This window comes from Hippocampus guttulatus, chromosome 7 (assembly GCF_054856545.1).
Source record: "Hippocampus guttulatus isolate MCC_2025c chromosome 7, RoL_Hgut_1.0, whole genome shotgun sequence".
NCBI classification, from domain to species: domain Eukaryota; kingdom Metazoa; phylum Chordata; class Actinopteri; order Syngnathiformes; family Syngnathidae; genus Hippocampus; species Hippocampus guttulatus.
In genome coordinates this window covers 12,247,154-12,260,310 of record NC_141267.1, presented here as the reverse complement: position 1 = coordinate 12,260,310, position 13,157 = coordinate 12,247,154, and the positions used below count along the sequence as shown (strand labels likewise).

The window sequence follows — 13,157 nt, the reverse complement described above, 5'->3', positions numbered from 1 at the left end:
AGCTTCAAGACAGCAGAAATTAAATGGGAAGCATTCTACAGCTGCACTGGAAGATTTCTGTGTCACAAGCAAAAAAAAAAAGATTTGCATTTTGATGGTATGGGAAAAGAGATAAGCAAAGTTGTCTTATTGTTTGGGGCATATCCAAGCTCATTTGGCTCAAAGTGACGAGTAGTGAATGCATGATACTGTCTGTACGTGTAGTGTAGTGTAGACAGGTGTACAGTCACGTTTAATGAAACCAAATCTTTGACAAAATTATTAGACAGCAGCAGAGGGCTGAGCCAACTGCCTGGATTGTTTCATTATTCTATTGTTGTGTTATTATTGTGAATGTTTCCTGGAGGCAAGACTGTTTGTGGGAAACTTTCCATGGGAATTAAATTGCTGGGACTTTACAAGAATCAATCAACATTATGTTTGTGCGACAAATGTTACTACAGAAATAGGTTCTAACAAAATGTTTACAAAATATTAGCCCTGATTACCATAAACTGTCATATCTAAAAAATAATTCCAAGATGATCCAAATATTTAGAATGAAAAATGAAATCACTTTCAACCCTTGTCATTCTCAAAGCTTTGTTTTGTTTGTTTTTGTTTGTTTTTTTTTCAACCTTTTTGTTTCGTCCCTCCAGCTGGTGAGTGAGCAACAAGAGAGTCGCCCGCTTCTGAGTCCATCCATTGACGATTTTCTCTGCGAGACCAAGTGTGATGGGCTTTCCCGCCCGGTGACCTCCAACACAGCAGGTACGTGACACAACATCCATTCTAATTCTATTTTTTACAGAGTATAAAGTCAAAACTACTTGTATCCTTTATTTCATTGAATAAAATCCGTCCTTTGTTTGTACACTAGATTATGTGTCATCTTCAAACAATCACCTGATTACATCACAGATGCTGTTGAAAACACTCCGTTTTTGTCTCTCAAGCACCGAAAGTAACTCCTCTTTTCACTGGTTTAGTGCCCATAGAATGTAGTCGAGTGAATGTCAATCTTTCTTCGTGTACAAAAAAGATCTTGGGTTCCAAACCGTAAAGTTTTGTTACATGAAGTGAAGCCTGAGCTCGGTTCTATCCCATTATGCAAAACTGGTTTCCTCCCACAGTTTAAAGATGTGCCAGTGAAGTGGATTTAGTTGTGATCCTCTGTCAGCCTGTCACACGATGTGATGGACTGAAGAAGCAGTGAATAATGCTGAGCAGGAGTAAACAAGTGGAGAAAATCAATGCGGGATGTTAATGACAAGCTCCAATTTATGCAAATCCACAAGCGGATCGCTTGAATTTTGTTTTTCGCTGCTGGAGAATTTTAAAGTTTAGTTTCATGTGTATGGGAGGGGGAAAATAAGTCAAAACAAAATAGTATAGACCTTTGCCAATGTTACCGCACCGCAATTACAAAATATTACCAAATCACAGAGTGCTGTAATTGTGCTTGTGTATTTCTTTTCCTGGTTGTGGACAGTCACACAAGACATTAGGAATAGACTGATGGGACTCTGTTTTGAGTTATTAAAGGTTATTCGTCACTCTGCCTGCATTTTCTTCCACATGTAATTGTAATGGGTTCTTTCTCGGTACATGTACCATCCCTCCATTAAAATTTCACTGTAATTGCTTATGTTGTTTTTGTGTAATCCAGCTCACTAAACCAACGAGTCAATAAGTGGACTCTTGATTTCACGCTGGATAGAAATCATCAAAGGTTTACTCCCACGCACACAGAAAATGACAACCCACAGGATCATTGATTACGTCGTGGCTCATATGGCCGACTGTCGTGCAGCCACGTGTGAACGTGAGTGTCTCTATGGGCGCTGGATCCAGGTTGTCATTTGCTTTTTGCCCAGTCAGCTCAAAGGTTTTGTCTTCATCTTAACTGTGACCATGAACAAGACATGGGTGGGCAGTCTATAGCTAGGAAGTCGTGTCGCCATCTTGTCCTGGGCCGTGTCAGTGCTGCTTAATGCTGTGGGTGTCCGTGCGGATGTCTACAGCAAGTAGTTTCTCATCACCCTCGCCTCCTTTTGCCTCAATTCCCTCTACATGATAGTCACCCTCACATATTTTGTCCTCTTGTCAGCACTTTCCTCTAAGATGTTTGTTCAGTGGTCATGCGAATGTCGGATTTGGGTAAGAACAGACCATATAATTCTGACAATAAAACTAACAATACGTGATTACGTCAAGACTTGTAATTGCTGTCTGACAAAAGAGCTGTCATCTTTCTCTTTTGCCTCAGCATTATTCCGTTCAATTCTGAGTAATTAGGAGAACTCTGTCCATACATATCTGCTTATCTGGGTCAGGCCATGGCCATTTCCCACCACCTCACTTTGGTCAAACACTCAACTAACGTGTCCCAGGAAACGCCGAAGGTCCGTTTGGTTTGGCCACCTGGCCTACATCATCTTCAAATTTGCAGACCTATGGTCCTCAGACCACAAGACCCTCAATCAGGAGCCCAGATAGGACATTTCCAGAGGCCGAGGTGACACAATGACTCACTTCGGGCTGGTCATAAGAAGACATTTGCATGCGCAAACACATACAGATGCATTTGCATGCCTGTAAGCTCAGAATTCAGAGGTTATGCCTTGGCAACACAACGTACATGGTTGAGAAGTCATTGTTTATCATTTCATCCACAGTCGAGGTATTGTGAAGTAAAATGCACGCATCCACAGAATCTTTCCCAACACACTCATTATAACAAGCGGGAGCAAATCTAAGTAAAAATCAATGTTTTGATGTTCTTAATTTACTCTATTTCTGAGTGGACACCAGCTACCATACATTCCAATGAAATTCCACACACAAAAAAAATTAAAATAAAACTAGTGAAATAAACATCAAAGAGCAACCCTATTTTTTAATTCAATAAACTAAAATAATTCAATAAACACCGCCGTATTTCTATCTTACATACTCAATGGACACATATATTTCTTTAATTTGAGGGCAACTGCAGAACATCCTTCTCAAGAGCATAAGAATCAAGGCAAAATCCCGACGTATAAATAAAACCTCGCAGTCTGAGCAACCGCCTTTTGCCAGTCTCATTAATTCCAGCTCAAGGGTGTCAAAACATTTAAAAAGACCTGCTTTGTAATGAATGCCTTTGTGTTTCTTTTGATGCTAAAATCTCTTCAGGCAACCTCCCTCCTTGACTGCATCTCAACAACATTTGTAATTGTGCTTGTCATCTAAATGGCACAAGTCACGGGCGACAATCATACGCTCTGATTACGCCTAGATTTCAGTCAACAAACCCTCTCAGCTGGTTATCGTGAAACAGCAGCACGCCAATTATCTCGTCATCTCTCTGCAGCTTTGAGCTCTCCTGACATGAGGGGAAACAGTTAGCCAGGGGCCCGGGAATTCGACTGAGATTCTACAATGAAAAGCACTGATGGATCAAAACAGTTGGATTTTGCTCCGAAGAAAATTGTAAAACAGATTAAAAACTACCATAGTGTGATTTTTATTTCTTCTTCCTGTCAGATATTGGCAGTTATTATGATTTAACTCTGAAACCAATAAATATGTGATTATCCAGTATTCCAAAAGGATGCAGTAAATTTGAAACAAAAGGAAGACAAGAAAAGAAATCACACACGGGTGTTGTCGGACTTCCATCCTGAAGTCATAAAATGCATCATAGAAGTCAATGAAGTAGAAAGATGCTCCTCGTTTTCTCCCAGACATATACAGTATTTGGATTGTTTAAAAAAAAAAACGCTATATTACTCAGTGCTGAATCACCAACATTTTCTTTCAGACCAACATGAATTGTCCCAACTCTCTAAATTGTCCCGAGGTGTGAGTGCGGGTGCGAATGGTTGTTCGTCTATGTGTGCCCTGAGATTGGCTGGCAACCGGTTCAGGGTGTCCCCCTCCCCTAAGACAGCTGGGATGGGCTCCAGCATGCCCCGCAACCCTTGTGAGCGGATCACAAAATGGATGGATGGATAAAGTCTCCCATCTGAGAGCTCATTTTTCAAATGAATATTACCAACAAAAAAAAGGGAATTTATTATGAAAGAGAATACGTTCCAGTAAATTATCCCATTCTTATATATATATATATATATATACACACACACACACACACATACTAAATGTTCAGATGAGATGAACACGTTTTATAAACCCAAATACAAAAGCTAAAAGGATAAAATATTGCAGTCTATATTTGGCAGATAAGGCCATTGGGAATTTTTTTTTTCACCCCATCTGGGCATCACATTCCCATTGAAGCTAGGTTGCAAATGATCAAATAGCCAAAGAAATCTAGATTTACACAGTGTGAACGTGCCAGTAAAAAGTGCTGTCTTGGCAGTTCTGTCGTCCACATTGGACCTACTGGACCTCAGTGAGCCAAGCGAGCAGAGAAACAACAAAGACAGGAAGAGTCCTGGTTCGTCCCGGAGCGACAAACAGAACAGCCCGCAGAAGAAAAAGATTGCCGAGACGGAGCTAATCCAGGTGGAGGAGGAACAGAGCATGCGGACACCAGAGAGGGCATCACTGGACTCCGGTACGGACGTAATGCAAACATGTTGAAGAAACAGTCAAACACTTTCAGAGAAATTAAGTGTTCACTGGGAACTAATTAGTAAGTTAAACAGCAGTGAAGTGAATAATTCATGGCAGCATGTATTTCCCTGATGTTATTTCAAGAAAAAAAAATGTTTGAACTTCCAGTCGATGTTATTTTTACATCACTCCCAGTTCTAACCGTCTATTTTTTTGCACTTTGTTTGACCTATAACACCATTAGTAGTTTCACAGTCCAACTTATTTGAACAACTTCCTTTTGGTCGCCTCTTATGTCAATTCAAACCTTTTGTAATTTTATCTTATCTTTGTGTCCAGCTATCATTGATTCACCATTGGATAAATGGGAAGAGTTGAACCCCAACCCTGAGAGAAACGGGAACAGAAAGTGGAAACTGGAGAGACGGCGTTCATCAAAAAACTCCTCAAATGAATTTCTATGGTAAGCACTGTCATGGGCACTGATATGTGGTTTTAGGGATAAAACGGCCCATGCTGGATATACGGTTAGGTACAGAATTATGATGACAATTACAGAGTTCATTTGCCTTTCATCGGATTTGAACGACGTGAGCATACCACATCGCTTGTCAAAAGAGTGTAGGCAAGTTGTGGGTGCAGAGGGTTACAAACAAAATGAGCTCCTTGGTGCTACTTGATGAACATGGCACTGAAGTCAGTCTGTCCCCCCCAAGGAGTTCCTCAAGGGTCCGTTTTAGGCTGCATGTCAGGGATGTCATCGGCAAATCATACCACATGCATGAAGAAGACCTCGAGTTATATTTCTTTTCTTTGATCGTGCAGATGGGATAAATGTACTGCATGATGGCTCAAAACTCCTTTCAGTTGAATGAAGTGAAAACAAGCATTAATTCTTGCCTCTGACATATTGGCTCCTAAAGTCGCCACATGTTTAGGGTAATTTTCAAATCAATGTGTTCCCCAGTTTAAGAAGCAAGTGAGGGTGCTTCAAGTGAAGGCCTGACAAAGCATCTCCAGAGAGGAACTGGTTGATGTCTGTGGACTCTGGACTTCAGGCACTTATTGAATGCAAATTAATTTCATCCAAATATTGAAAAAACTGTATGTCCAAATATTTACTGTCCATACTCAACGCCCCTGTATTTAGATCAGTTCGTCTTGCATTTTATAGTAAGTATCTATATGTTTGAAGTCATAACTGCATATGGTCTTTCATGTCAAACAAACACTTGGATTGCAAGTACTGATTTCAGCCTCTTGCCTTTTGTGCACTATTTTAGGTCCATTGACTGTAAAACCCAATTAGAGCAATTGAATAAGAACTGTGTGGAAGCAAACACCAAAGTGGAGCCAGAGTCTGCCCTTGCATCTCAAGTAAGTGCTCGGTGTGATTAGGAATTTGCAGTAATCATCTTTATTGTTGACGCTCGAGTCAACATCCTTTCAAAGTGACACAGCATGGAAATATTGCATGTTGTATTAACAAACATTTATACCCTGGAGCAAACCAAAACTGCATGACAACCCTTCAAGTTTGTGTGCGATTGTTTCGCCGTCATTTGTCCTAACACCTACAATTCTTCCATTTCAGCTCAACAGGCAGTATATTAGTGGAAGACATGTAAGCCTCCCTATGCATCCTTTCATTTCATACGGAAAGACTTAAACATTTGCACCGGGAAAACAGCATCGCACCATGTCATGAAATTTGACTTCCAAAACGAGCGTGTTGACTTGAAGCTGAGAGGTGCTTTTGGGGAAATCCAGAATGTCTTTGGTGATGCTACATGGTCCAAATGTGAAGCGCTTTCATGCTAGGTGGATGTCTGTGCAGGTCTGCGTAAGGGGTCTTATTTCTGATGCCATTATTAGATTAATCGCCTATGAATTATTGAGCCATCTTACTCTGAGCCCATTAATGTTGATCTCACTGAGCTAGCTAAGAATACATCACCTTTTCAGCACACCCTATTAATAATTCATTTGGTATTAAAGATAGCCGTCCATGATGGATGCTAGTCACAAGATCTCCAAATTCTTGCGCTCAAGAGTTGCACATTTCACAGACGGGCGTAGTTTCCTGCTGTTTGGAAGGAATCCAAAATACATGTACAAGCTGCATGCAAAAAGTAAAGACGTGTTTTTCATGGAATTTACAAAATCAATATTTGGATAAAATCAACATATTCAGTAATCAGACAGTGGTTACCAGGAGCGATGAAGTCATTTTTTAATCCAGAAATGATCTCATTTTTTTCTGCCAGCTCTCAAGTACATATTGAGGTCTTGATTATAAAAATGAAATTGAGAACAGCACGCCACCTGCAATTCAGAAAAATAGTCAAGTGATGTTTTATTTAAACAGCCCGTCATATTTGCGTGCTTTCAACTGTTTTGCAGTGGTAAAATTAGTGAGTCACGTCCTTCATCGCTCATCTGGAGTAGGTAAAGGAAAAGCTACACTCACAAACTGGAATTCTAGTAATTACATGTTTAGTGTGTGAGAGGTGATGTACACCTGGAGTGGCAGCCAGTCGATAGACAAACAGTCATTCAAACTCACATTCATACCAATGGACAGGGTGGAGTCTTCAAATAACCTTTCGACCAGTGAGAGGAAGCTGTCGACAATTCCGGCATGCCAAACCTCACACAGGAAGGTCGATGTTGAGATTCGAGCCTGAAGACTGTGAGGCATACTTGCTCACAGTAACCAATAGGCCACTGCACTCTCCTCTGGTCTATTTGGAAATTGACATTGAATCATTTTGAGAATGAAATACAGTCATTGTTTTTGGAAACTCAGTCAAATAGATAGATAGATAGATCGATAGATAGAGTACATGTGTCACTGTTTGTACCTGATTCTTTACATTTGGATCCGTCCATTGAATTGTAAGAAGAAAAAAATCTCCTGAAAAATCCAAGATTGTGCTCATCCCAAATGGAAAATGTGTTACCATAATCGTTTTTTGGGGTGAATATTCCTTGGCTAATTGCACATATGGATGTGTTTCATGTTTTTCAAAAATTAAGCATAAAAGGGAACATTAAGGTCAACTGTCATCCATCCATCGATGCTGACATTATGCAACCCATTCCAGAAGATGCCATTAACTCCACATAGACCCGTTAGTTCGGGAGTGGCACAATGGTCTGACCTCTGACCGTGGGGAGTGTGGATCCCACAAACGCAGACTCAGATACAGTAAATGGCGATAACAAAAGAGGTTTATTTCAAGAAAAGCGAGGGACCGACAAAGTAGTCAACAAAAGGCGCTGGCAAACAAAAGCCAGAAAAACCGAGCGAGAACAGAAAGCGCTTGCCAATTACAAAGACAGAATGATCATAGAGAAAAACATAAAACGAAATGAAGTTTGCTCAATCAAACGAAACTAAGGACAAATACCAACATTTTACCAATTACTTACAAACCCAAATTACGATGAAGAGGCGAGCGACTAGTTACATGAACGAGCGATCTAGAACAAAGCACTTGGGCAAAAGCAGTGATATAGAGCAATAGTCCGACAAGAGAGCTAAGAAGTTAGTGTCCTTAAGTAGGCCGCCGCTTGATTTCCTTGATCAAGCACAGGTGCACCGCTGAAGGGTGACGCCCCACATGCCAGCTGGTGCTAAAACACACAAAGAACAAAACAAAAACAGAGTGGAACATGACAGTCAGTGTCTGGAATAGATTTGATGACCTAATGTGATACTATGTTCACTCTATATAGTCGTTGCATAAAATCACACGAAATGTGAAATTGTTTAACCAATGCTGGACTTGCGTATAGACATAAGCACACGTTTGCCGAGCTTATCTGTTTTAAATTTAACGACAGGATGTTTAAAGTTCCACCTGTGCGGCCGTCAGCGTAACGTGGGGTGTGGGATTGCATGTGCGGGCACATAAGAGTGGATGGCGAAGCAGGGTTGAACCTGAGAGAGGTTGGCTGAGTATAGCAGGGCGTTCAGATGAGGGTTGAGGCGAGCTGCTGACACGAGTGATTGAACTGAAGCATGTCAGGGGGCTTTGTTGAGCAGGAGATATTCAGTCGTCCCTGAGAGAGCAGAGAGGGCTGACCCTTGCACACTCTCCCTGCCTGTCCCCCTCTGGCTGATTGTGTGTGTGTGTGTGTGTGTGTGTGTGTGTGTGTCAGTGCGTGTAATGGGCTATATCTGGATGATGAATGGACTGTGTTTCTGCATATACATACATACTATGAATTGTGTGTGTGTGTGTGTGTGTGCGTGTGTGTGTGTGTGTGTGTGTGTGTGTGTGTGTGTATATAAAACAGGCTCGTCTCACCAAGGATCAGCGGTGGGGCAGCGCCCTCCTGTCCAGACATCAGTCTCTGGAAGAGGAGTTTGAGCGAGCCAAGGCTGCTGTGGAAGTAAGCAAACTGTCGCTTGGCCTTGGGGGAGGTAGAGACTATTTACTCGTGTCGTTATGGCCATTTGGTTACAGGACAAAAAAAAAAAAAATCATTGACGTGCACATGCATTTTCAGAGTACACATTTGTAAGTAAATCCCAAACTAAACAACAATGGCAGGCCGCGCTTGTAAATTTTGTTTTGTTACTTGCCCAGGAAACAATTGTGGTTTCATGTTTTTATTGGACACACCAAACAATCACAGTGCAGGGTTGAGAAAATAATTCGAGTCATCCATCCGTCCATTTTCAACATCGCTTATCTTAAATAGGCTTGCGGAGAATAGCTGCAACCTATGATGGACATTCTCTTAAACGTGGCTTTATTAAGCTAGTTTTCACTATTTGTAGGGCAGCAAGAGTTTCATGAGAAGTCTCATGACGTTAAAATGTCAAAATTGTCATGAGATACCATTGAACCACACTCAATATATGCAATTGCTTTCCATACAACTAACATTTTTTTTATCATGTAATATTTTTCTAGGATGCAGCACTCTGAGGCAACACCACCAACAGAGAACTAAACATTTGGTTCTGCACAAAACACGTATAGCCAATGAGCAGACGTCATGATGTATCATTCACAGGAGGGAAGCTAAATAGGAAACCACATTGCTGACATCACAGCACTTTGAGCCATACGATCAGTGGTGTGATGTGAATTTCTACCTGAAGTCCCGTGGAGCCTATTTGCCATTAAATTGAGCCCCAATTTCTGCTTTTGTCGAATCATCTCCACGTTGTTCGGCCCCCGCTGTGACACTTGAAAACCTAATGAAGCCATGTCAGATCCCCACTCTCAAGTTCAAGTTGCGTTTGACCCAGAAAAAAAAAATGTTCACAGCCTTCGTTTTGCTCACAAAAAGAAAGCCAATAGGTTTTCCATCCATTTTCTTTCACACTTGTCTTCATTCGGATCGCAGGAGAGCTGCAGCATGTAGCAGCTAATTTTGGATAAGAGGCAGGCTATACCCTGGACTGGTCGCCAGTAAGTCACAGGGCAAATAACCGTTCACCTTCACATCCACTCTTATGGACAATGTGGAGTCTTCGTTGAACCTAAAAAGCATTTTGGGGGGGATGTGGGAGGAAGCCAGAGGATCTCGACTAAGCAAACACTGTAAGAAATTGTGAACTCCACACAGGACGGCAGGAATGGAGATTTGAACCCAAACCTCACGATTGTGAGGCAGATGTGCCAACCAGGAGTTGCTACCCGATGAATGAATTCATTCATATCTAAGATACTTTTGTCTCTTGCGCGTTAGCCCATATATATTGTATTCTGGCTTTTGTCATGTCTAGTACAAGGCCATGTCAATCTGAGTCATACAAATCCTTTTCAGGATTTCCCTTATTCTCTCGCTAAATAAAAGCCTCCTTTTTTTATTCCTGAACACCGCATTGAACCCTGCACTCTTGAGTGACTTGACATATACCAAAGACGAGACGCTGTTATATGCTGTGTTGATGAATAATAGAAGAGGGACAGGAACATTTTTCCAAATGTGAGAGGAGCAATAGATGAGCTGCGCACTCGCCCACTTGGGGGATCCCATCCCAAAATTAGCACTGATGTCACAGGTTGTGTAAGTGGTAAGCCCTCAAAATATTTTGTCTTCGGATCAGCTGCAGGGCAGCTTAGAGAATAGATTTAGCGACAGACATGAGCGTCAGAGCATGAATCATCGATTGGTAACATTACCTCCAGGCTTGGAATTAGCACAGGGCTTCTACTGTGGGCAAATCTTCGTGCCAGTGGCCAGCCATTTGGGTTTCAGGTTCTATCAATATCCACAATCAGGAGATTTCAGTTGCTGCATATACATTACAAGGACACGAGTGCCGTGACGCCTGGCCATTAAACCAACAGGAAGTTATAATAATAATAATAATAATAATAATAATAATACATTTTATTTATAAGCGCCTTTCAAGACACCCAAGGACACTTTACAATAACAAAAAACATAAAACAATACGGGTTGAGCAGCGGCAGCCAAAACGCGCCAGCGTTCACTCAACCCGGAAGTCAGAAAGAAACCACAAGGGAGGGAGAGGAGGAGAAAAAAAAACACGCTTGCACTACCCTCATTTTGAGGATAATTTGAGTGAGGCAAAAAACTCCTGCACAAGCATATGACAGTTACAACAGGTCACAAGACATAAACAATGAAGACGGTGAAACAAGGGAATGTATGAAGGAGGGGGTGATCGTGGGGGACTAGCTTCCGTGCATACTTTCATCAGGGGAAGGTCGAGATAGCAGATGTTGTTTTGGTAGCAGGCTGCCCAAGAATTTAAGACAGCCTTGAGTCCGTGGCTTATGTCTCTTTAGTGGCGTCGATCAGCCAAATCCGTGATTTCAGTCAATATTTGAGCACGGATTCCAGTTTCTCCAAGTTCTTGACCATCTTGCAGAGACGCTCCAAAACCGCAACGGTTTGTGGTTGAGCACAGTCTGAGTCTGAGTGTTGGACATCCGCACTATGCCATCCTTAGACCGGCAGCCTCTTCACTTCCAATAGAGCCGCTCCCGTCGGTTGAATTTTGCGATAGATCAGGAAACTGCTAACACCAAACAGCAGCATACCTGTTATCGGAAGGCCGATAATGTAGATGTCATCCACATCCTCAACGGACAGTGTTGACAGGTACACCATTCTCCACTTCCTCCAAGGATCTAGGGTGTACCCAGCAGCAAAAGTCCCCGAGGGGCAAGTAGGCTCCCCACTGCCTGCTCTTCTCATCGAGAAAATTTTGTCGATGGCATCGACAAGTTGCATGTTATACTTTTTTTTTTCCACAGTGTCAAAGTTGTAACTTTGATTAATACCAATCACGGAACACATTATTGTGTAATTTCCCACTAAGAGTTACTCATTCACCAAATAAAAAGTTCCTTTTTTTACACAAATCTGGCCACGGCATGAGTGATTCGGGGCTTGTCCAAGGTCTTTTATCTACAGGGAGCATGTCAATTCAGTAGGTAGGCTTCCTTTTATTCGATTTGATGAATCAGACAATGTTTCAGAAAAATAGAACCCTCAGAGGGAGTGGATATGAAAGCTCTTCCAAATTTCATCCATTTTACAAAATTGCCATTGATGACAGTAAATGCCTCTTTTTATGGCTTTACAGATAAGAAGAGGAGCTTGAAATGAGGAATGGAGAAACGGTTTTAAATTAATATAAGATGGCTGGGTGATGACAATTTTTCTCGGTGGGTTAGTGACTCTTCATGCGACATTAGGACAGTTTCAACTACTCTGGGCATACGGTACTGTTACGCTTCACTTGGATAATGTAGGGTAAAATATGACTTGTTTTGGCTGCAATGCATAAGAAATAGGAGTCCCCGAGTGGAAATAAAGCATAGCCTAAATTGCTGCAGCATAGCATTTCCTTGATTAAAGCGACAGCAGGATGTGTGCACTCTTATTATTGCATATTATCACCTGCGACATCAGCCCTCTTGTTTTGATCAGATGCTGTGTTGTTTGCCAGATAATGCTCTCAATGCACATCAAAATGGGCAGCGCAAATAAATAATGCATTTACCCTCTTAACTGGGCTCCTTCAGTTTGGATGAAAACATTATCAGTTCAACATATTGCAAGAAAACCTTCGGTCAAAATGACTGACAGTAGTTTGGTGGTTAGAACTTGTGCAAAAAGGCCGTTATTTTCCGTGCACTCCCAAATGGGAATGACTAGTTCCTTTGTCCATTATCTTCCCCTCTGAAAGGTTTGGGAGATTTTATAATTTTGTACGCAATAAAAGTTGATTCTATTCTGCCAGAATGAATATTAGATTACTATCTCAGTAATAGCCAAAAGTAATTTGACTGAGCCACAAATTTAAGCCTCCAAAACAGTTAAACCTGTCTGAGATATGGACACGATATTCTTAATTTTTATTGCAACATGGAATATTTACTGCAGTAATTCGTGGACCGATTTATATCAAAATTATAGATCTGACTCTGTGTGCCTATTTTTGAACAGTAATGTTGCTTCAAAAAAATAAAAACTAAAAAAACAGTAGAAGCTTCAAAATTGAAAACAATCCATGGCGCTGGTTGACTTTCCAAGTTGCTCTAATTTCAAATCATTTTTCCTCATAGGAAGCAATGGAAATGGATTTAATCTGAGTAAACTCCACACAG

General features: G+C 41.3%; 1 protein-coding gene across 3 annotated transcripts in view; it reads left to right on the top strand.

Moving 5' to 3' along the window:
- The window catches only part of pex5la (peroxisomal biogenesis factor 5-like a), a 73,592-nt gene that overhangs the window by 41,120 nt on the left and 19,315 nt on the right, over positions 1–13,157 (top strand). For 2 of the 3 annotated variants that reach the window (XM_086116161.1, XM_086116158.1), the window contains 6 exons: positions 639–750; positions 4,349–4,546; positions 4,885–5,008; positions 5,829–5,922; positions 6,140–6,169; positions 8,851–8,946. In XM_086116161.1, the coding sequence (XP_085972287.1) occupies positions 639–750; positions 4,349–4,546; positions 4,885–5,008; positions 5,829–5,922; positions 6,140–6,169; positions 8,851–8,946 (654 nt within the window). The remainder of the gene's footprint in view (positions 1–638; positions 751–4,348; positions 4,547–4,884; positions 5,009–5,828; positions 5,923–6,139; positions 6,170–8,850; positions 8,947–13,157) is intronic. The other variant, XM_086116159.1, reaches the window with a different exon arrangement.